At 31.3% G+C, this 26,112-nt stretch overlaps 1 protein-coding gene across 5 annotated transcripts in view; it reads left to right on the forward strand.

The window, feature by feature from the left end:
* Positions 1-26,112, forward strand: part of LOC142344502 (uncharacterized) — a 90,126-nt gene that overhangs the window by 18,031 nt on the left and 45,983 nt on the right. For all 5 annotated transcript variants that reach the window (XM_075396202.1, XM_075396200.1, XM_075396198.1 and 2 more), the window contains exons 4-5: positions 12,699-12,966; positions 15,294-15,372. In XM_075396202.1, coding sequence (XP_075252317.1) covers positions 12,699-12,966; positions 15,294-15,372 — 347 coding nt within the window. The remainder of the gene's footprint in view (positions 1-12,698; positions 12,967-15,293; positions 15,373-26,112) is intronic.

The raw sequence follows: 26,112 nt of genomic DNA on the forward strand, positions 1-26,112 counted from the left end.
GTTGCAGAATGAGGTCATATCTGTTTGATGGTTAAGATGACTGATCTATTTGGGTTTGTAAATGATTTAGAAAATTTTATATATGGTTTAGGATTTGAACTATTATTTGAAAGAAATAACAGTGATAGAGCTCTTTTTAGAGTTAATGCCAATCCTGGTGCGGTTGCTAATGATGGTAATATAGTTATTAGAGATATATCATGGGGTGTGCCTAGCATTGATCCAGTAATGATAATAGAATTATTATACAGAAAAAAAAATAAAAAAATCATATAATTTAGTTATTATGAAAGAAAGTCATTTTATAAGAATGTACCAAATGCTACTAACTTCTTGTTTGATCTTGGTATGGAAAGTGGTATGGAAAGACCACAATATATAATAATTGGTTTTGAAAATAATAATGTTAATGAACAAACTAATGATGCAAGTACTTTTGATATAATGAATTTTACCGAATGTTAGTGTAAGATTGGTAGTGAGTTTTATCCCGTGGAAAAAAGGAATAAAAATTAAGGTACTAATAATTATAAGGAGGCTTTTGAAGAGATTGTTAATTTTAATAAAGATTATAATGGATTACATCATAATTTTAATCCATATATAAATCATAGAACATTCAAAAGTATTTAACGAATATATGTATTTGATACTAGATATCAAAACGATCATATAGGTCCACAACCAATACAACTTAATTTTAAATTTTGTGCTGCAGTTGCAGATGTTATATGTCATGCTTTATTATTAACTAGAAAGCTTAATAGTGTTAGTAGCGATGGTAATAAGATGATGGATAAAATCTCGTAGTTATTGTTATAGTTAATGTTATAGTCAATGTTATAGTCATTAACTTAGTCAAATTATTTCCTACTAGTCTTAATAGACCTTTTAGCATAACTAATATCTAATTTCTTTTTATTCTCTAGAGACAAGCCTCTAGCTTCCAGCTTAGTCTTAGGCTTAGGCTTAGTCTTTTTCATAGGTGGTGGCATCTCTTTATTATCATGTAACTTATTGTGTCAAAAAATATAGCAATTATATATTTTATAACAATCCTTATCATTAATATGTGGTTTTCTCCTAAACTTCTACCTCTATCAACATATGCTTCACCTAATTGAATATTAGTAATTGTCTGATTAAACTAATTGTTATCAAACTCTAGTTTTAATTCATTATATTTAAATATTGTATGAGCGGAAAGTTTATTACCAAATCGAACAATATTAGTTTCAATTTCAGTCAAATTATTGGCTAATGTGGATATATTAGGTGAGTTAAGAGAAACTAGTTCAGACCTCCATCGGTTGTAGACGATGGTAGACGAATAATGTTTGCATTTAAATGGCCTGTTGTACCTTCTTCAAATTCACCTTCTCTTAGTTCAGTTATAATTTTACTGAATAAATCCGTCTTATTATTAGATGATAATAAGTTATTGTCACAAAATTTTTTATTAACAGCATCTTTCTTATCAATGGATGGATGTAAGTTTTCGATTGTATATTTTTTCTCATATCAATATTATCGTTATCTTCTAAGAATAATTGATGGGCTTTTGTAGTTGTTAGATGGTTGGGTGAACTGATTGTTGTTGTTGTTGTTTGTTGTTTGGCTTGGTTAAATCTATTTCTCGCGGTTATTTATTTTGAGAAAGATCTGCGAAGCAGCATCCTTGATCAGCTACGCAGCAACTATGTTGATCTACTTCGTAGCTGACCATAGGTCTATCTGCTACGCGGCAACTATGTTGATTCCAATTGACTCTATAACTTTGTTTTTGGATTGAAAATCAAGCTCGGATTTTAATATTTCCTGTTCTTAATATTTACATTCTATTATCTCTCTATTCATATCTTCTGTCTTATATGTTGGCGGTTGTGTTTTTAAAACTTCATTAACTTTAAACAATTCTCTTTTCCAGTTAGAAGTGTATCCTTCAGAGGAAATGTTACGTTTGTCAGCATTACTGATATAATCACCAACTTTCATTTTAGGTTTAGTTTTCTTAAAATTAAAAGAGTATTTGATTTTATCAGGATTATTAGAAGCATCAACGGGTGTCATATTAGTTGTTGAATGAATGTTATTGTTATAGGTTAGTACTGCATCGTTTAAAATATCTACCCGAATACAATCACCATTGATGAACATTTGTTTATTAAATATGTTTAATAAGGTTATATTAATTTTCTTTAAAAAGACAGCCTTTAAGTCACTATGAGTAGAATATAGTTGGGTTTCATATTTTTTTTAGTAAACTTTTAAATGTTTTATTGTAAAACTCACTAACTCTATATACCCATAACTTTTCTGGTTTTCTATGTTCATCTAATACTATTTTAAAACCATTTGTTTTAGGTAAACCAGATTTATTCTTTAATGGAATAGACCATGCATATTTTGTGAATATATCTATAACAGTTAATGTAAAAATAAAATTAATATTGTATTTACTTAGAGATGATTTGTCCATCAAATCAGCTGACCATGTTTCATCTTTGTATAATGCTATTATTCTTTCTCTTCTACACTTTGTTATTTGAGGATTGAATACTTCTTTAGCTAGGAGTTGTTTTTTTCATCATTATTTATTTACAATAATTAAAAACAAAATTGTCTAGTTGTTCTTGATTAAAAATAATCATAGATACTAGTTGTTTAGATATATTTAACATTTCATCTTTTAATCCATCATGACCAGCTTTTGTTTCTAGTATAAACAATTCAAATCTTTCTATTAATTTATTTGGTTTCAGTTTGCTAAGACCACTAGCTTCTATTTGTCTATCAGTCTCGTAATCTGTTTCTTCCTCTCCTTCTTCATTTTCTTCCACTGTCCCATGTTCATAATCACTAGCATCACGTCGATATTTCTAATCCTCACTGGAGGTTGGCATTGATATAACCTAAGAAATGGGTTCTCCAATACTAGCCAACATTCTTCTTAAATTTTGATCTATTACTTTTATTATCTCTTTGTTTATAACCAGTATCCTTTAGAAATTATTTTATTTTGTTTTCATCACCGTATACATCTCTTTCGTATACATCTTTATTAGTAATAAACATAAGGAAGCCCTTAGAAAAATTATAGACTTTACCTTTCTTTATTATACCATCAGGTTTTAGAGATACATCAAAACCATTTATTTTAAATTTGTTTGAATTTGGATCAACTGATTTCAATTCGACTTGTTTATTTGTTTGTTTTCCCATTAGTAACAAAATATCAATTGTATCAATGTCTACAGCAAATGTTTATGCCTCTATCATATTTCAATGTTACAGCTGGAATAGGTATGGGAGATAAAAGTGCAGCTCGTTTATCAAGAAAACTGTTTTGTTGTTGGTGCCCTGGACTCTTTAAAGCATTAGTATTACTGTCTAATGCGGCTAAAGTTTTGTTTTGTGGAACTTGCATTGTTTCATTATGGGCCAGCCATGCTTCGCCATTAATAAATTTCAGTTAAAAGATCAAATAACTTTTCTATTTCACCATAATATTCTTGTTGTCTTAATTTATCTTCTAATCTATTCTTTCTGTTTTGTTTTTCTAGATTGTTTAATTCTATAAGTTTATCCAGCTTAGCCATTTTTTATCTGTTAAGGTAAAAGTTAGGTTAAATCAGAAACTGTTTGTTAAACCATGAGCGGAGTTTGTTCACAGATCATTATATAGTTTAATAGCAGCTTGAATTAACTTTCTATCATCATTAATGGTTAGTTTTAGAATAATAAAAGCTAGTTGGTCTTTATCTATATCAAATGGTCTAGCATTAATTTTATTTACTAGATCTCTTTTGAATAGATATAGATTCTCATCATGAGGATAGCTTTTAATGTTATTTACATAAAATCTTTTACCATCAAATGTGTTTAGTCTAAACTTACTCGTTTTGGTTGTTGTTGTCATGTTGTCACCAACTTTTTGTATTCTACATTCATCTACAGTTCTCTCTATGTTTGTCATTAATGCATTATTATACTCTTCATGTTTAGCATTGTTACAATTCTTTATTTTTTTCCTTCTATTTCTATCTTTAAAGCTATATGTCTTTGGTGACAGGGCTATGAACTTTTCTATTATTCTACTTCCCAATTCATGTTTGAATTTACCTGGAACTTTATTTTTTTTTTATTGGTGCAACGGTGGACCCGCTTCGCGGATCTAGATTGGACAGATCCATGTGTTCATTGCCGATATTACCGTCGATAAAGCTTAATACAAAACTATCGGTTTCCATATAAGGGAGTTGTAAATATTTGAGAGATGGATGAAGAATGTTATAGAATACATCATACATGTGTAGGTTACATAATTCTAATATAGTAACACCTACATATACTGGAGAATCAAATTCTATTTTTTTTATTTATTCAGTTTGGCTGTAATCCCTATAACTTTTCTGTATCTTTTTTTTTCATCGTGTAAGAACTTACTTTGAAGGAGGTGTAGAGGATTCATGCACATTCTTCCATATAGTGAGTTGTTCATTAATTTCCTTACATCTTTTTCCGCTTCAGTTTTAGCTGTTGCTCTTTTATTATTATTGTTTTGAATATAGTCTCTACATATGTAATCTTTTTTAAATTTAATTACTCTATGAATTTGAGTTTCTTTTACACCCATCTTAGCATAACACTTTGGCATCCTTTCTTGAACCATGTATTCTGTTTTGTTGTTTTGATCTAAGATTTCTCTGTTCTCGCTCTGCCTTGCTCTCTTTCTCTATAGCCTAATTCATTATCATTTATCTTTCTTTTATTGGGCAATAATGCTAGTTGCTCTGTTCTATTTATACAACTATTAGTATAATTAATATCACAAACTGTATTGTAACCATGATCACTATCATCTGGATTATTTTATATATGGCGAGTCATGGTATCCCCATTATCTAGATATGTGTAAGAGTCTGCGAAGCAGGGCCCCTGGTCTGCGAAGCAGTACCAGACTGACCTATTACTATGATTATCATATCTATCACCCATTATGCCACATATACCTCAACTCTTTGCTTCAACAAAATCGTCTAGCATTTGTTTATCTTGTAATGTATCTAATGTAACACCACTTGACATTAATTAACAATCAAAACTATAACCTGGGAGACTTACATGGTGTAGAGGGTTGAGATCGAATTCTTTCATACTTAATTTAATATATTCATTCATGCAGTAAATGCCCTATAGTTAGTTCTTCACCGGTTTTATGACTGTTCTCATTATTGAAGATATCGACTTCTTCTTGTGTTGGTAATTTGTTAGATAGTGAGGATTTAAGGTCTTCTATTTTTAGATTTCCGATAACTTCTCGATAACCTTCTAAACCAAAGTGTTCAGATTAATATAATGTTTTAGTTTTACAATGATATATCTTTGCCATTTGATCTAGAGGCATAGCTAAGGAGTTATAACTATCTAAGAATTAAAGACAACCAAGAATAAACATCTTAGACTTACCAGCAGCTAGTGGTTTGTTATCTACTTTTCTTCTATCATTATTCTGTTTAAAGAGTTCACTATATAGTAGACTGAAATCGTAACCAGAGCCATTGTGGAATACAAAAAGGAATGAATTTTGTTGTTTGTACCTCAGATTACACATTTTACATGCTGGTCTTCCATATTTACCAGTTTCATGACAGTGATCTCTTACTTTATTGATACATGTTTTACCACATATATGGCAAGAGTGATTGGTTTCATGATATAGTTTATCTTATTTATTAAATATCATTTGTTTGTTACGCTTTAAATTATTCTTTGTTTCTATTTCTAATAGATCGCTAGCAAATCTTTTGACACAAACAAGACCGAAGTAGTATTTGAAATTACTTTGCCAGATGTAAACCACACATATTGGTATGTGTTCAGCTATTAAATATTTATGGGTCTTAGTTTTGACATCGACAACACAACATTCGATATCAGCGGTTACAAAATTTTTTTATATTCTGACGTTTACGTTCATTTATAAAGATAATTTTGTTTCTTCTTAGGACAAACAATCTCTGGTTTGAACGAGTGGCTACATTCGTGTTTGTCGAATTTAATTTGAGAGTTAAACCAATATGTTCATCTATAACATTGTAATAGAATTTTTGATACAAATTATGTGGTCGATCTAACAAGGTTTCTATGTTTTTAATTAGAGCACAATGTTCTACTCCAGCATTTTCCCAAACTAAAATTCTGACATCTTTTCTCTTTTTATCAAAACCATCAACCGGGTTAAGCAATTCTACTTAGCCGTCACCACAAGGTGTGTATACCCAAAAATTAATATTGTACAATTTCTGTATTCTTATTATATAAGCAAAATCATCTTCTTCTGGTTGTCGTGCTTCAATTAGATTATTTACATATCTACTCTCACATGTTGCAGGGTCAATAGCGGGGTGTAGCCAAGCAGTAAAAGTTAGTTGTAGACAGTTATATTTGTAATTACATATATTGAATATTGACTTAGAGTTTTTGAGATTGGGGTAAATTTATATGACTACCAAAAGATGCTTTGGTCGGTTCAATATATATCTGAATACTTCTTAATCCAAGAATCTCAAAGTCATAGCCATAACCCTCATTTATTTCCTTTTCAAAATCTTACCATTGTTTGAAGTCACCATGTTAATATATTGCTTTATTAATAATATAGTCAGTGTTGAACAATATTTTAGTAGTTCTAACTTCTACTTTGGTTCTCTTTTTGTACTCACACTCAGCTCTGATTTTATATTTAAAACTTAAATTTTCTTAATTGAAAACAGTTTTGAATTTCTCCTAAAGAGTTATTAAAAGCTTCATCTATATCTTCAATGTAATTTGCAGCTTCATCAGTAATATAAAATTCTTTCATTTTCTGGCTAGAGTTTATATCAAAGTATTCTTCGTTTTCTAGATACTTGCAATTATGATTATATGAGTGAGTAGTTAGAGCTATTTTTCTTCTAAATTCTTCATGACATTCTTTACATCATATTTAATTCTGATGTAGATACTATCTTCGGTTTTCTTTTTAGCTTTAGCTTCTGCTTTAGTATTAATTGTAATTTTAGTTTTAAAAATATCATTAGTATTATTTTCAGTAATGGCTTTAGGTTTGAGGATGTAATCATCGCCTTACACATCATACACCCTTTCCTTGGTTTCATCTTCCACATCATCCTCATACTCCTTTCTCGCCCTGTTTAATTGTCCATCACTTAAATTGTGTTTGATAAAATGTTTCCTTCTTTTAAACGCCAAATCACAAATATAACAAAAGTTTACGCTTTCTACTTTGAACATCTTTCTCAAGGACAAAGATTCATTTTTGAAAATATACAAATTAAAGATGTCTAAATCAGTAAAATGTGATAGTTGTAGAGATAAATCTTGGAAAAGGTGTTTTGAATGTTTAGATAGTTTATTTGAGTGTTATATCTGTAGAGGATACTTAAAGAATAGACATTAAATTAATCATATGAATATACATTATAATGATCCTAATCTATATATACCTTGTATTATGTGTAATGTAAATCAACATATTAACGGATTTAGATTTAAAAATTTTAAGTGTAGATTATGTATTTATCTGCATAGATATAGATATAAACATACCAAAGATAGATTCGAGGAATAGGTCGAAAAATTTAATATAGAAGTTTAAAACATAGGAGTTAAGAGGAATTTTTTAGGTTTGTTAAAGTTATTTTTATAATTATAGGATCAATTTCACTTATTTGTTTACATATGATTCAAACTTATAGTGAAAATGTAGTAGTGGATAAAACAGGGATTCGAGTTACCAGTACATTTTTGGTCCATTTTGACATATGCGGTTAGCGTATGGAGAATTGGACCAAATTGGCTGGTGGCTGGAATCCCTACTGACAAAATATAAATGAAAAATGTTTCCGTTCTTTCTTTATAAATGAGCCAATCTTGTCACACACATAACTTATTTTTGTCGAAAACGAACAGAGGTGATTTTTCCGACAGGAGAGGTATAACACAAAACCCAATCATACAAAACAGATACAATCAAAAGAAACCAATATATGTATAATCTAAAACAAAATATCAAACAGAAATTTTTGGTAACACATTCGAAAGATAACCTCAATCAAAAATATTTGGTTTTAACTACAGATCCCATTCTGGCATTTTTATTGGCTTGGAATGTGTGAGTTTCTCCATTCGTTTTAAATCTATGAGGCCGCAAGAATGTAGATCAGAATGCCAAAAAATGAGCTTTAAACCCGAATATTTCTCAAGGTACGATTAATCGATCTTAGTCTCCGTACTCTAATGACAGTTTTCATTGAAAAAAATGCAAAAAAGCGTAACAAATGTCTATCCTTGGTCGCTTTCTCAATTTTCCTCATTCGGCTCTGGAAAAATGTTTCCGTTCTTTCTCTATAAATGAGCCTATCTTGTCACACACATGACTTATTTTTGTCGAAAACGAACGGAGCTGATTTTTCCGACAAGAGAGGTATAACACAAAACCCAATCATACAAAACAGATACAATCAAAAGAAACCAATATATGTATAATCTAAAACAAAATATCAAACAGAAATTTTTGGTAACACATTCGAAAGATATCCTCAATCAAAAATATTTGGTTTTAACTACAGATCCCATTCTGGCATTTCTATTGGCTTGGAATGTGTGAGTTTCTCCATTCGTTTTAAATCTATGAGGCCGCAAGAATGTAGATCAGAATGCCAAAAAATGAGCTTTAAACCCGAATATTTCTCAAGTTACGATTAATCGATCTTAGTCTCCGTACTCTAATGACAGTTTTCATTGAAAAAAAATGCAAAAAAGCGTAACTAATGTCTATCCTTGGTCGCTTTCTCAGTTTTCCTCATTCGACTCTGTGCTCGTTAGTTTCATATTCCTTGCTCTGTTTTAACTAAACTTCACGGCTAATAGCGTCAGTTACGTAGGCACATCAATTCATGTCACTTTAAATTAATTATGGGTTGATCCTTGTAATTAATCTCTGGCATTTTAGGAGCATGTGATCACACACCAAAATCTTTTTTGATGAACATTGACACCAATCAGCTGCTTTTGTCTTAATGAATTGATTTGTTGTTTGTTGGAATATTTTTCAGTCAATTGTTTTGCAATTTTCATGATCATTCTTGGAACTTTGTGCTGGCGTACTAAATTTTATTTGCAATTATCAGCCTCGTTTATAAATTTTTAACTCTTTCAACTTTGGAACCAATGTATGTATAATCTAAAACAAAATATCAAACAGAAATTTTTGGTAACACATTCGAAAGATAACCTCAATCAAAAATATTTGGTTTTAACTACAGATCCCATTCTGGCATTTTTATTGGCTTGGAATGTGTGAGTTTCTCCATTCGTTTTAAATCTATGAGGCCGCAAGAATGTAGATCAGAATGCCAAAAAAAGAGCTTTAAACCCGAATATTTCTCAAGGTACGATTAATCGATCTTAGTCTCCGTACTCTAATGACAGTTTTCATTGAAAAAATGCAAAAAAGCGTAACAATTGTCTATCCTTGGTCGCTTTCTCAATTTTCCTCATTCGGCTCTGGAAAAAAGGTTTCCGTTCTTTCTCTATAAATGAGCCTATCTTGTCACACACATGACTTATTTTTGTCGAAAACGAACGGAGCTGATTTTTCCGACAAGAGAGGTATAACACAAAGCCCAATCATACAAAACAGATACAATCAAAAGAAACCAATATATGTATCATCTAAAACAAAATATCAAACAGAAATTTTTGGTAACACATTCGAAAGATAACCTCAATCAAAAATATTTGGTTTTAACTACAGATCCCATTCTGGCATTTCTATTGGCTTGGAATGTGTGAGTTTCTCCATTCGTTTTAAATCTATGAGGCCGCAAGAATGTAGATCAGAATGCCAAAAAATGAGCTTTAAACCCGAATATTTCTCAAGGTACGATTAATCGATCTTAGTCTCCGTACTCTAATGACAGTTTTCATTGAAAAAAAATGCAAAAAAGCGTAACAAATGTCTATCCTTGGTCGCTTTCTCAATTTTCCTCATTCGACTCTGTGCTCGTTAGGTTCATATTCCTTGCTCTGTTTTAACTAAACTTCACGGCTAATAGCGTCAGTTACGTAGGCACATCAATTCATGTCACTTTAAATTAATTATGGGTTGATCCTTGTAATTAATCTCTGGCATTTTAGGAGCATGTGATCACAGACCAAAATCTTTTTTGATGAACATTGACACCAATCAGCTGCTTTTGTCTTAATGATTTGATTTGTTGTTTGTTGGAATATTTTTCAGTCAATTCTTTTGCAATTTTCATGATCATTCAATGAACTTTGTGCTGGCGTACTAAATTTTATTTGCAATTATCAGCCTTGTTTATAAATTTTTAACTGTTTCAACTTTGGAATTGTTTTCTTGGTAAGAAAGTTTTGTCGGAGAAGTCCGGTAGTTTTGTCTCGGGAAAGAAATTTTTTGAAAAAAATTTAATTAGGAGGCATTTTAACGCTAGCTTGATAAAATGTAGTTTATTTCCATCAGACAAAGTTGAATAGAGAAATTATGGCGTTGTAACAAAAACAGCGCTGTTACTCAATATTAGATAGAAATCGAATAGAATTCAATCATTATACTGGATACTTGGAGTTAGTTTGAGCTTGCAGAGCCAATCATGCACTAGTCGTTTTTGAATAAAGTGTGTCAATAAACTGCTCTTAATTCTTAAATTTTTCCGCGTTTTCTGAACAAAATCTGATAACTACGATTAAAATTTCGTAAGTAACGTACAAATACTCATGAGCAATGCTTTCGGAGAAACAAAATTTTACAGAAAAGAAACATTAGAAATTGAAATGTCAAATCAACTTGGGCAACACTAAAAATATTCAGATAACTTTTAAAGTAAATGTCTGAAGATTAAATAGTCATACCTTGAACCATGGTTCGTTTTCAAAAGATTCATTACTCTGACGCAAAAGCCTATTGACAGTGAGTTAAAAGTTCCGTGGATCGAACGCTCCGAAGAACGAGAGAAGGTTCAATAGATTATTAAAACAATGAAATAAATTCAGAAAACAACGGTTATGAAGTTTGTGTGTTATGAACATATTTGACCAGGTAAGATTATTGAACCTTTCTTTGGAAGTGTCCTTTTTTCGAGGTTCTTCGTGTTCTATACAGTAAACAAAACATTTAATGAACATTCGATTTTTCAATTAGAGCTGGTTAATCAATGTTTTATGTTGTCTGTTTCCGCAATGATTGAATTAAGTTGGTTGAGAATATAGTTTTAATTTATCCTCGGTCGCTGTGTTATGCTCTTTTTGACGATGTTTGTTATTTAAAGACATTTTGGCCGCGTGTTCTCCAGCTGAAATCTGAACTTGTACTTTTTTAAGAACCAACTCAAAATGCGTTTAATTTTTTAGTTTAATAAATAATGCGATAATAAATTTTCCGGGCAATCTATCGTCAGAATTCTGCAATAAATTTACAGAAAAAAGAAAACTTTTGGTTACAACTTTTCCTCTAGAAATTGATATTAAGAAAAGATAAGATCTAGGAAAGTTTTGGTTTTTAGAGATCACTTTAACAATATGAGTATTTTATGTGCCCCCATAAGTTATCAAACGGCCATAATTCACACATAATATAATCCAGAAAAATCATAATATTTCGAAACTCCCTCTTTCAAGACGTTTTATAATAACATCAAATGAAGTCAAGGCAAGCGGTTTATATTACAACCTAGAAATTGTACAATGCGATGTTCGACATCTACCGAGTAAGTATGAGTAATTATATGCATCTTATGCTGATTCTTAAAAAAGTTCAAGTTCAGATTTCAGCTGGACAGCAAGCGGCAAAAATGTCTTTAAAAAGACAAACGCCGTCAAGGAGAACATAGCACAGGAGCAGAGGGAAAAAGTAAAACTATATTCCCAACCAATTCAATCATTGCGGAAACAGACAACATAAAACATTGATTAACCAGCTCTAATTAAAAAATCGAATGTTCATTTAATGTTATGTTTTCTGTATAGAATACGAAGAACCTCGAAGAAAGGACACTTCCAAAGAAAGGCTCAATAATACTATCTGGTCAAATATGTTTGTATCACACAAACATCATAACCACTGTTTTCCAAAATTATTTCATTTTTCAAAAAATCTATATATTTGATCAAATCACTTTTATTCACTTTCAGACCTTCTTCAAACTTTAGTTGAGGTATCTTTACCTCAGTGCCAGATGAATTCGTGGTCTTCAGATTTTACAGATGTTTTTATGTATTCGAGCTAAATGGGCGAAAATTTTTGGGAACTTTGAATCTCACTAAAAGGTGTCTCTGCAACCGTTAAATCAATTTGTCTAAAATGGTTGGAATGATGTTGATTTTGCGCTTGTAACAGCGGCAACTTTGTTTTAATGAGTTCAGCGGTAAATTTATGTAATGTCAATACTGAATTGTTTTTTTATTAATGTCAATACTGAATAGTAATGTCAATACTGAATTGCATTTTTTATTAAAAAGAGGATTTTTTCTACCAGCTTCGGCTTGATCTTGCATAAGTCCAACTCATTCATCTTCGCCTTCAAACTTGACACCTTCGTCAGGGTTGCTATCCTTTCCGATTCTTCAAGAAAATTTTTGTAGTTTTTGGAATAAGGCGTAATTACTGCTTTCAGGAAAACGAAAGTGAGCAAAGACAAAACATTTGTTTTGATGCCAGAGATGAAAATTTACAATGCCCACTCAATGTTTGGTACCAGCGTGACTGTTGCTCCGTCAATTTATGAGGGATATAGTGTTTTTGTGGAAAACAACATCTTTAGTGGAGCCCCAAATGTAGCAAATTGTGACAAGTTTGAACCGAAGTATAAAAAGGACACGGCGTCATTGGAAAGTTTTGGAAAAGTGATACGAGCAACTCCGAAATACTCTAGCAGAAGCAAGGTCATTCAATTTATTGTTTGAAAACAAACGATGGTTTGTATCTGTAATCAATTCTAATTTTTTAATTTTATTTTGCTTATTACTCTATATTACTATATTTTGCTTACTCATTACTCATTTTTTTAAAAAAACTTTTTTCATCGCGAAAAATCAGTTTTGAATGAATTCAGAAATAGGTAAAGTTTTAATTTAAATCAAGTGAACTCTGTCAACCGAAAGCGCCTTTAGTGGAGTATTAAGCTTTTAAGTTAGCAGTATGGATAAAATGAAATTCCCTTATGATTATGTATTGTTGCATGTGAAGGAAAAGCAATGAAATTAATCATCAAGCATCGTTTTTTGGCAACTGATTTTTTGGGATTTTAAGCCACCCATCAATTTGAAATAATTTCGATTTTCTTCTCACAAAAATTTTAGATTTCGGCAAAAACAGAAACAAACAAAATTTGAACGGTGACGTGGACTTTTTTATGTAGTCATTGGAAGTTATTGGCATAAAAATATTGAACTGCAAAACATTGCTTGATATTGTTGATGTTTTGTTTGAACTCAAATTACTAAAACTGTGGCTGATAAATGCTTCGTGAAAAACAGAAGAGTTGTTTTCAGGTACTCATTTTGGAAACAAGAGCAAATGTGAGAAACTGTTTGCATTTGGCTACTTCGCCTCTGTTTCAAACTTTATGCAACAGATATGCTTACAAAACAATAATAGCTAAAATTCAAGACCTGTCCATAAAATTCGTAGCACAACAGCGTCAAATTCTAGACGTCGTAGCTGATGAAAATCTACACGATTCGTTTTCGGACAGCTACAGGATTGGCTTTTTAAAAATCACTTCACTGTAGTTATATGTTTTGTTTTTTGGCAACAGTGTCTTGAAGACTGATTTTTTCAATGAATCAATTGGTAAATTTAAACTAAATTATGCTTTCTTTGCCCCTTAGAAAATGCTCTATCTTTACCAATCTTCATATAACAAAAAAACATGACAAGATTTTTAACATTAATTGTTTTGTGGAAAACAAGTTCCATGACCTTTTCCTGGAAAAGCTTCCGCCCTCCCCCGGCATAGTGGGCATAAAATTTTTACACCCCTCAGGTGCATGTGCAATTTTGTTAGGTAATGACGTTCTATGTAACAACGAATAATTTGTAAGAGGACAGGGGAAGTGTTCAGCAATTGCATTCATGCTTTTAACTTTAAAAGTAGGGAAAAATTTAAAGCAAAGCAAAAAGTTTTTTCTTTGAAAACAAATATCCTTTGTCGAACAAAACAAAACATCAGAACAGGAAATCAAATTTTGTTTAAAGTATAATTTTTCTACAACAAACATGGAAAAGGGGGCAAAATGATGGTCCAAATACACTTTAAAAACATGGCTTGTGATTAAAATGGCTTGAGCATAATTTCTACTGCAGACAAATGAAGCCTCTTTCAGAAGAAGCTTCTTTCAAGATTAAATAGCAAAAAAGGTTAAAAAATTGCATTTTTTGGTAATGTAATGTCAGATGTACGCTTCAGATTGATACTGTTTTTAGAGCATTCAAATTGGTCAAGTATTTGATGCAAAATGGGTAAGTGGCCTATGATAATAAATTACCCATATTTTGCATGCATGAAAATGTGTATGTCGTCAATCAGTAATCTAACAGCCATTTTTAAACAACAGCAATAAAAAATCGTTGTTTTCTCAACTTTTTTGTATATCTTCTGAAAACTTTTGTGGAAAAAACCATTCAGTTCTTTTGCAAAACAAAATATAAGCAAGGCATCAATTTACCGAACAAATGTAATATTTTCAAAGTGATTAGTCATAAAATGTTTTTATTTTGTTTTTTTTTGGTTTTATGTCAGAGGTCTTGAAAAAATGGATCTGAGCAGAAAATTTTGAAAACTGGGTGTGCACTTTTTAAACTAAGCTACGTTATAAAATTTTGTGCCGCTGCTATCAACAAGTGGACAAAAACTGCACAAATTTATGTTCAACTACCTACTCATTGGTTTTTATCCAGTCACGATTTTAAACCAACATCAACTTTGCATGAGTTACCAACTGTAACAGATATTTGTATATCACTTGTATCTTGAAAGCTTTTTTTAAGATTATGGTTAAGTTTAAATTGCCTTGAAAGATATGAAAAATGACTGAACAATTAGTTAATTATGTTTAATATGACAAGATTGCCAACATTCTAAACATTTTGCGGATAAAAAATTATCTCAAAAAATTCTCATAAAGTAACTCAGGGCGAAAAATGATATGAAAATCAGTAATCGTTTTTAGTTAATATTTATCAATTTTCATAAAACTTTTATTTTCAGGAATGGAATACAGACAAGAAAGTGATATCAGAACTGTATGACGCCTGCTATTCATCAACAGTCGGAAAATTCAAAGATGGTTAGCAATGCACCAATTTTTTCAACTGTTGCTTTGAGTATTTAATTGTAATTTTTCTTCTGGAGAGCGCATTTTCATAAGCAAAAAAATGTAATAGTGCAGAGGTTTTTTGGCAAATCAAAACTAACAAACGAATTCTTTTTTAGAAATATTTTTAAGCATAACAAAAACTGAGCCAAATAAATTTTAAATTTCATTTTGCTAGCCATTCAATCAAAATTTTAGGCATCCACGCGCAACAGAAGCTAATGCAAAATTTTTTACTATAATGTAATTTTTTGCCAGCTGCTATTTTATCTTTAATGCTGAAAAGATTTCCCCAAGTTTTGTTTTATCATGTATTTTTTAGAGTGAACCTGAAAAGTTATTTTGGTTTCTAAAATTTTGTTTCTTTGGCTAAAATTTGTCATTACTACCTACCTATCATTATGTTTCGGTTGCTTTTCAGAACCAAAAGTGCCGTAATCGGGATAGCCATTGAAGTGAATTGAATATTGTATTGAATTGGTACCTTATAAATAACAATTGTGAGAGGCGAAATAATATCTGCGTATTTTTCTATCGTCACGAGAGCAAGCAATCACTATTTACATTTTTTAAGTTTTCTTGAACCTTTAGATGCGGCGTGTATTCAAACGCAAACAACTTATGCTCAGCTGGCTGTTCGCTCAAGAAACTCCAAAAGTTGATAGAAACTTATTGAACCAGTTTGAATATAATTCTGACTTGCTATTATTGACATTTTCCAGATAAATGTGAGATCGATTTTTGTTTTGCGGAGATTTACAATGTATATTTTTGTCAAAAAAGGATTTTCTTCCACTCCAGCAGTTTTAGTATGAGTAATAGAACCTTTCACAATTTTGCAAAGTTATTGAAGTTACTTCCAACTGAAAAGTTTTGCAATAAAATTCTAAAATTCTCTTAAATAGACTCCAAATTCCGTTAATAAAACTGCCCCGTTGGTATTGCAATTTTTTCTTTCAATCAATTACCGGTCATGTTTATTTTTCTCATTTTTAATAGATTGATCATTCTTTAAAATTTGCTAGTTTTCACTACTTTACAAAAATTTTAAGATGACAGTTTTTTTGAAGTGCAAGAGATTAAAGCTTCTCAGATTGGAGCAATGAGTTGAACATATTGTAAAAAAAAGTTGTATGGTCTCTGCTGCAATACCGCAAAGTGAGTTCACAAACGGTGCCAAAAGTATTCCTGGACAGAACAAGCCGTTTTTTTCAATATTCTTTCTTTTTTCATGCCTCTGAACAATAGCCTGCTATGGTTTGGTTCTAAGTGGTCAATGTCGAGATTAGTATCAATTAACGATTTTTTATCCGAAATTTCATTGAAAGGGACCTATAGTTTGACTTTTAATTTGTGGCGTGATAGCCGAGAGGTAAGGTGTGTGATTCACACGGCAATGATTGAGAGTTCAATCCCCTACCTCCGTGAGAGCTGTCTGTGTGAGGATGAGCTCTTGCTTAACCATAGCTTCAAGTTGACCATAGCCTGACCAATGTTGGCTGCAATGATGGCACCACCTGGAAGTTTCAGACGCAAAAAAAGTGGCCATAGTCAACAAAAAAGCAATAATACTGCTCATAAAAAGAGCAGCATTGAACATAAAATGAACAGTCTGAAATGTGGGGAGTAATAAGAAAAAGGACATCTGACAACAGGCCGAAGTCGCCTAATGCTGTTCCGCCGCGATTACGCAGGAATCAAAATTATTATTATAACACTAATTGACTGAAAGTTTTAAACGCTAATTGATACTGAAATAATGGTTTTTAGTTCAAGCAATAATCAGCGACCAACATCAGCACCAGAAAAACAAATGTCAACTTTGAAAATATCTTTTGGGAAACAAACAAAAACTGTGAAAAATTTTCTTTCCCCTTAACTTTATTTTAGCTGCATTATGCTGCATTATGCTTGAAAATTTCTCACCTATAGGCTATAAAAATGATGCAGGCTAATACTCACATGACAACAAAGGTTTTGAAAGCGATATTGTTGTTAAATTAAAAACAGACTGAGAAAATGGAATGCATATAGACCGAACAATTAGAGTTGTCACAAATTCTGAAGTAAAGGCGTGTAAAAAAGACCTGAATAAAGTTGACGTCTGAAAATACTAAATGATTTTCAGTGAAACCTCAAACTGATCAGACGATTGTCAGACGAAAAAATATCATTACTGATTTTTACTATCGTAAGATTTGAAAAATGGAAAACTTACTCTTTAAATTACTATTTAGAAGAGACTTTGATTTACTATTTGGAAAAGAAAGCAGAAAGAAGAAAGAAGAAAGAAGAAAAAAAATTAATTTTATAAAACCTCAATTCAAACTCCAAAAAATGGAAAAAAGAAAAGATGTTGAGTGGACAGTATTCAAAAACGGCTTCACTTCAGGTAAATTGGCCGCATCAATCCATTGATACTCCTATTACCTTTAAATGAGAACATAACGATCCTGATAATATGGAAATAACCTGGTTGTGTAAATATGGAAAAGGGCTCAACAGCAGAAATTGGAACCAGAGCTAATGATCAGGAGATGAATCATGATATCGACCATAAGATTGACCATAAGATTGACCATTATATTGGCCATGAGCTGAATCAAGAGCGAGGATATAATGTTGAATTTAAGATTGATCACAGACTAAACCAACAAAAAAAAATTGAGAAAATAAACAATGAGATCAAAAGTGTGCTGATAAAAACTGGTCTATTGAACACAAAAGGTAGGGGAACTAGTAAGGTACGTTTTGTTCCGGAGGGGTTACTATCTGTTACAATATACTCAAATGGGCTTTTTGTTCCATGCCGAGTGGCATCATTAGAACGCCCGTCCAGAGTGGAATATATATAATTACTGTTGGCGCCACACTTGAAATATCCAAAAATTAGCTCGTAACTATTTGAGATAACTTTAATTTTAATAAAAAGATAACTTTTTGATGTTGAAAATTGCACTTCCAAAGCTTACCGACCCCACCATGGGAAATTAATTTTAAGTAACAACCACCAAACTCTGCATGCGGCTAATGGTAATGCTACTTTATATCTAAGCTAAGTCTTAGTTATATGGATTTATTTATAGTGGATGGTTTTGACCGTTCGAACGTAACAAAATTCCAAGCAAGCTTGACATTAACTCAAAATTGTTAATTGAGCTAATATTTATCTCAAACTTTGATTATCTATATTTTTTATGCTCGCATAATGCTAATTATGCACTTATTGGCATTGTTATATTTGATTTGCCTTCAGTCAATCCACGCAAAATGACCAAACCATTATTTAAATCTTGCAGAAAAAAGATAGTTATGTTTATTTAAGAATATCGTCATCGCTGCTAAACAAACCAACCGGATTAGTTATAATTTTTTACCTAATTGTTTTTTGTTTAACTAAACCGTATAAAACCGTACTCAGAGCAAAAATAGTCAAACTGTAGAACAGTTGGTGCTACAGAAACCAAAATTTAGGTAATACAGATCAGTTAATTCACTAATTTTCAAAATTTATCTGAATTTCTTCTTTTGTTGCATAAGTAAAGACACTTCGAGATACTTTGAGAATTACAAATCTTGTTACTGTCGCAGTTTTTGTAATTGTATTTGATAATAGATGATAGTCAAGTAACTCAGTGTGGACTAAGTTGCAGACAACATTTAGAAGTTGTATATCAGCAGTTAGTATTAGTGTTTTTTGAGGATTTTCAAGTGGAAATCTCTGACATTGGCCAAAAGATTGGAAATACCACGATTCGGAGCATCAAGACAAAAGCGTTGGAAAGTATTGAAAACGCTGGAGAAGTATTCTCTAGCAAACCCAAGATGCCGCATCATACAAAAAAAAAATTGCTTAGAAATGACATTTGGGTCCATAGGTTGCGAAATTGAAAACAAAAACTTTTAACAGCAGGGCCTGACGTAATCCCCTGAGTTTGTACGTGTTTGCCAAAAATCCTTCCTGGGCAAACTTTGGATATTACAAGGGTTGTATTGAAGTTCTTTTTCTCCATTGAGTTATCGCGTTTTAAAATTTTCGAACCTTTTACTGATCTTTGCTAATTTTGATCAATTTTTCCTTGTTTTTACGCAATTTTTTGCCGAAATTACTGAAAAAAGATAATTTTACCAAAGAGTTGTCGGTTTTATGCTTAAAAAAGAATGTTGTTGAAAACTTTGATCCCAGTTTGTGGAAATGCACCAATTTCTTAGTCTTTTTTTTAAATTTCATCTTTTTTCAGCAAATTGGCCAAATAACCATCTTTAGTCAAATTCAAGCTTCTATAGTTATTAAGCCTTCTTTCCACTTAAATTTTTGCAGGAGAGCTTAAATGGAAAAGAATAGGCTTCATTGGTCCACTTAAGCTTCTTATGAGCTTCTTTAGTCCGCTTCGTTTAGTTTCAACGGATCAACACACCTTAAAAGCTGACACTATCTTTGTTATTTCCAAAAAATCCAGCTCTACTTTCGTTTCAGTTGAGAGAATTCATGAATGGAAAGTCTGACAGTTTTTATCTAAATTAACCAGCATAATTATCCAACAAGCATAATATTTTTTGATATATTGACATTATTAGTCAAATCAACCACATCCGAAATTTTCCCAATTATTACGTGTTCCTAGCGAGAAGAGAGCACAAATAAGGATAGTTTCGATCAAACTTGTTTTATACAATCCCAAAAAATACGGAAAAAGTTTTAAAAGTTTTGCGATCTTTTGCCTTTCTTATGTTAAAAACAGAACAGAACAACAGAAATATTGAAATCAAGGCCTACTGAAGACAAGTCCAATTGGATTCCAAGGAAATTTTATGGGAACTTATTCAGCTTTTTGGCCGAATTGTTATGTTCGCTTTGACCTTTTAGTATTACTTGATTTCAAAAAAAACAATTATTTTGAAAACTCTGTCCCATTTTAAACTTTTTTAGTCTACTTGACATTTAGGGTCAGCAAAAAAGGATTGCACCGTCTTTCTAATGGAGTAAATATAATATTTTTTTTTGCTGTTTTACATTATAAGTAACTGCTTTTTTCTTTAAAACTGCAAAATTTTGATTTTTAGACATTTTCCTATAATTGAGTTTCTTTTCACATTACACAGATGTCTAGTATGTCTTTGTGGGCTTTTGAAACGAGAAAAAATAACACAATTGGGCATATCATTTTATTTTTTAAATTATTGTTGAAAAAACCACAATCTATAGTATCTAATGTTTTTAGTGTTTGCTTTTTGTTTTAGCGGCTTCGACACCGGATTCTAACAAAAATTCCTTTTTATTCTTTTTTAAGTTTCATTGTTGCTTTTTTTGACATATTCTTGATATTGACTGATCACAATGGCTTTCTTTGGTGCAATAAAAGAACCTTTCATTGAAGTCAGTTGATTGTTTATAGGAATTTGAAAAGAAATTGTTATGGAAAAACAACCGTACCTTTTTAACCAGTTTTGTTTTTCTCTATTTTTCTCTACTTGTTACCTAATCTCAAAAATCAGATGTCACGTATTACAGTATTGGTGTTCAAATGGAACAATTGAATCAATATTTTTTACAGAATAGATAATGTTTCAACTGCCGCGATGCCAATTTTTTTCAAAACTTAATTGTATTTTGGTTTCTCAGCTGTATTTTTTGTTTCTTTTTGTAGATGTAACTGATAAAGACAGGTCTCAATGTCTTAATTTAGAAATTTGAACGAACATAAACCTTTTTAGAGATTTCAGTTGATATCTAAGGGTTTTATTCATTTGAAAATGTTTGCTTTAAAGAAAAATTAAACGTTTTTGTTCATTTTTGTCTACTTGTTTTGGAGTCGCATTAAGGTTTGGTTCCTTGTTTTTCCTAGTGAAGTACAAAAAAATTTTTTCCTTAGGTTTTTTTGACGCTCTTTTGACTTTGCTATTATTTTTTTTATCAAAATGAAGTCATTGAATTTTGGTTATGAATAAAGTTTGTTGTTGTTATTTGGTTTTGTTATTTTTCTTATCTCGTATTCTTTATAATGGTCTCATCAGCCCTCTCATAATATAGTAATTGAATTTTGCATGTAAATAATGTTTGTTGTTGTTATTTGATTTTGTTGTTTGTCTTGTCTCGTAGTCTTTATAATGGTCTCATGGCCTAATTATTTTATTAGGCCATGAGACCTACTTGATTCAAGTTGTATGCACTTTTTCTTCGTACACCATTTTTTTCTGAACAGTATTTGCTTTTTTGAAAAATTTCCAGCTCTTCATAATTTGCTAGGCAATCAAGCTAAAATGGGGATCAGTGAGTTCAAAACATTTTTTGACAATTCACCTTACAGAACCCTCCTTGTTTTCAACTATTATAAATCTTTTATTCAAGATATTCTTGAATTAATCTATGCTATTAAGGAAGAAAACCACATTTTTAAAAAAATATATTGACAGGAAGAATGGTGATTTAAATAATTTGGGGTGCAGTTCAATAAAAAGCTCTTATTAAGAAAAGAATTTTTAATCGCTTATTCACTCCAATTTTAATTGAATATAATTGAACATGAAGAGTTATAGGTATGGCTGTTATATACGGAAGAAACAGAATATGCATATGCAGCTTTAACTTGTCACTATAATAAATATCATGAGGATAATAATATGGGTGTTTGTAAAAAGTGCGAAAGCAAAAATCTTTAGTGAAGTATACGTGAAAAAATTATAGACAGAAACCTCAACTCAACTTACTAGAGTTTATCAGATTGTTGATTAGTTTGTGTTGATCACATAATGTTGATCAGGCTGTTGATCAGACTGTTGATAAGGATATTCTTAATTACCGCAGGTGTTATGTCTGTGAATTGATGAAAGACTTGAGTTGTTTTATTTCCACAAAATATAGGTCACTGTTTGCAATAAAAAAGATTTGCCCGCATTTTAAATCACAATTAGATAGAAGTGGACTTCAAGAAAATATTTGAAAACAAAATGGTGGTCACAAATGTAATGATTGTTATGATTTTGTAGTAAATTTACTTAAAGCAAAAATTACAAGGAAGCTCGGTAATGTGGATTCGCACTTAACATTCTGACCCTGTCCATCCACATTTTTGGCTTAATTGTCTATCAAATGAGAAAGAGAGGGGAAACTTTCAAAAATACAATTAATGATAAAAAATTTGGCGAAAAAAATTTGCTTCCAACTCAAACACTCAAACCACTTTGTAATGTAAATAATGTCACATTAGAGGGTTAATGAGACGTGCCATTATTATTACTACGGGACAAAGAAAACATCAAAACCAATTAAAAACAAGAAACATTATTTACATCCAAAACTCAACGTCTTTTTTTGAAAAAAAAAACTTTATAATACAGTCAAAAAAGAGTAAAAATAACATTAACTAAAAACATAACTTTCACTTTAAAAGAAATACTTTATGAAACTTGGTATCACGTAGCCGGAAAAAAAACCAAAATGCGAAAGTTCAAAAGAACGTTTATCTTTATTAGAAACAATTAATTATAAATAATGAAAACAGTTAGATATCAACAGACATCTTTAATTTAATTCACCTTCAATCATCCCTCTATATGAAATCTTTAAGACCTGTAATCATCCAGATGATTATTCACGTCCACAAATACAAACCACAAACACAGACAAAAAACTTTCTTATTAAACTCTGCGAAAAAACGGTGCCGAAGCATTTAAAACCCAAATCTGTTCCGTGAAAAAGAAGATATAATCAATTACACATTTTTTGAACACCAAAAATGTGATACGTAATATCTGAATAATGAGACGATATAACAGAGACAGGAAAAAGACAAGATAAGGCAACAAGGCATATTAAAACAAAATTCGAAGACAATTAATTTTCAAGTCATAAAAAGTTAGCTGTCGACTGAATCATTAAAAACAATCATTCATTGCTCCCAGGAAAAACTTTGAGATATTTCAATAATCAGAATATGTCATAGATCTACAAAAAGAACGAGAATTACAGATAAAATTGAGATCTGAAACAAATTTTCGCAAAAAACAAGATAAATTAGTAAGCAAGGCGCTAAAACTTTAGATTTGTTCAATTTTGTTTTTTTGACATCAATCAGCTGATATGCAACCCGTAATTAATGATACTAGGTGAAAAGCAGACAAAAAAAAGCACGAATGATCAAAATTAAAAACTACGCCTTTTGTTTCCTATTATTTAATATCAAAGTCACGGAAAAATTTAGAAATTATCTGAAATCAGTTAAAGTTTTTTTGTTCATGAATGGGAAGCCTTTAAGACCTGCGGGCAACAAACGAAGACAAAACAAAAATTTCATTTCAATTTTGATAGGAGATGGTGTCGAAGCTGTTAAAACCATGATCCACCCACTGAAATACATGATATGTTCAATAAAGCATTTTTTTAAAAAAAAGCCAATAATGTAGTATCTGACCTCACAATAATATAACAAGACAACACAAAGATGGGAAAATCTCAAAAGTTTTTCAGAAACTCGTAATATTAAAGCCAAAGACTGAAAACATCATCACTTACACCAACACCAAACGTCAATAGATATTAGATTTTAACCTTATAAGGTCAGTGCAACCTTTCATTGCTGGCCTTAAAATACAAAATGACCGAAAAAGGATACAAAATTTCGAAACTCAATAATCCATTGTTCATTTTGTAATTAAGTGATCCTAAAAATTTGAAAGACCATAAGCTTTCAACTAAAAAACTAGATAAATTTCCTTGAAACTCCTTAGGAAGCCAATTGGAACAGTCACTGATATGCCTTGAATTGTTTTTCTGTTTTTAAAATAAAGTTGAAAAAATTGAAAAAAAAACACAGCGACTGATTACAATCCGAATTAGTATTAGACCGTCAAAAAACTATTAGACCAAAACTAGTTCTGCTATTGCGTTGAACTAAAACTAGCTCTTTGAAAATTCTGGATAATGATAATTTGACAAAAATTCATATAACCAAAAATAAATCAAGCATTTTGGAGAATTCTTAATTTAAGTTATCAAAACACTGGCAAAAATTTAATTCAAGAAATAAAACAATTAAAAAAATGGTCAAAAATTCTGAAATTGTGAACAAACACAACGAAAATCAGTCAAAAGTTCACTGAACATCAAACATCGTTGACTCTGCAGAACATTCGAAATTCAAAACAATTTTAGTTAATTATTCTACGCTGGACGGGCTTTGTAATGAAACAAAAAAACCGTTTGAGTACATAGTTCCTCCCCTCAGTGAATTGTGTCCCCCCGTAACAATTAAAAAAATTTGGTTGATTTAATCAAATTTATGCTACTTTATCTTCCTACGATCATAATTGATATGCTCTTTCTTTCCCTGAATTTGGGCTTACAAATGCTCAAAAAAACTAAGACCTACTTTGCGTTGATCTAATAAAACAACACGATTTCTCAGTTGTTTCCTTGCCGCACTACTGTGGTGCAAGCTTTCAGTTTCAATTTTTTTGAGCGTCAAAAATTTTTTGTGATTTCAATTAAGTGAACGTTGCGACTGTTGCTTAAAATCACTTTCACCAAACGATGAAATTAGACTTCAGGGCAGTAATACACTGACAGCCATATGATTATATTGTTTACGCATCAAGTATATTTATATAGTTAAAAAGCGTCCCCGGGTCGAGGTTTGCCCAAAAAATAATGTAAGATTAGCGGTGAATAGCGATGAAAATTTTTTTTCACCGCAAAGCGCCCGCATCTTTTAGCGTTCAATGCGGTGAATTTTTGCGAGTTTAAGCGGTGAAATTTTTTTTTCACCGCATTCTGCGGTTTTCTTACAAAAAAGAAACGGCCGTCCAGGGGTTCGAACCTCTCACCTCGTTCATTTCAAAAACGTCTTAGTCCACTGCGCCATCTGTCACTTACTTTAAAGATATTTCTTGTGAATAAAAGATAAGCGTTGAAATTAGCGCGGTGAATATTTGTAAGATTTGCTATTTTAGCGGGGAAAATTTTTTTCACCGCATTCTGCTAGTAGGAGTGAAATTTTTTTTTCATCGCATTCTGCTGTTAGCGCTGAAAAATTTTTTTCACCGCATTCTGCTGGTAGCGGCGAAAAATTTTCTTTCAGCGCTTAAGCGATGAAATAAAATTTTTACGGCTCAAAAGTTTTTTTCACTGCATTCATCGCACTGAACGCAAATCTTACACTTTTACTCAAATTCATCGCAAATTTTACATCTTTTAACGATTTTTAGCGGTGACACCTCGACCCGGGTCCTGGAAAATTGACTTACAGATAAATTGAAGGTTTCAATCTTAGCCGGACGTCAAGTAACTTGAAGATTGAAAATTAAGTAGACTTTTACCCCTCTAGATTTTTGTAATCATTGTTTTAAAAACGTTTATTCAGATTGGTTCAATAAAATTAGAAGTTCACTTTCTTGGCAATTAGACAACTCAGGAGCAAATCAAAAAGCATTTAAGAAAAAAATATTGAGTCTACTTTTCCCAATTGTATTTTTGTTTTTTTTTTCAAAATTATTGGCATTGATTAAGTCTATGAATAAACAAGACGGCTCGTGTGGGTCTGGGTCAAAAAACTTTCCAACAAACCTAACAAATGTTTCAACCCTTATTTGTGGTCAGAGAAAAGATAAGTGTAGCACAATTTGAAAGATACAGACACGGAAAAATTATACAAACACTCGCACCACACATATTACATAAGCAAACGCCAATACACAAATACAAAAGCAACACCAAA

Source organism: Convolutriloba macropyga, chromosome 8 (genome assembly GCF_964194025.1).
Source record: "Convolutriloba macropyga chromosome 8, txConMacr16.3, whole genome shotgun sequence".
Taxonomy (NCBI): domain Eukaryota; kingdom Metazoa; phylum Xenacoelomorpha; order Acoela; family Convolutidae; genus Convolutriloba; species Convolutriloba macropyga.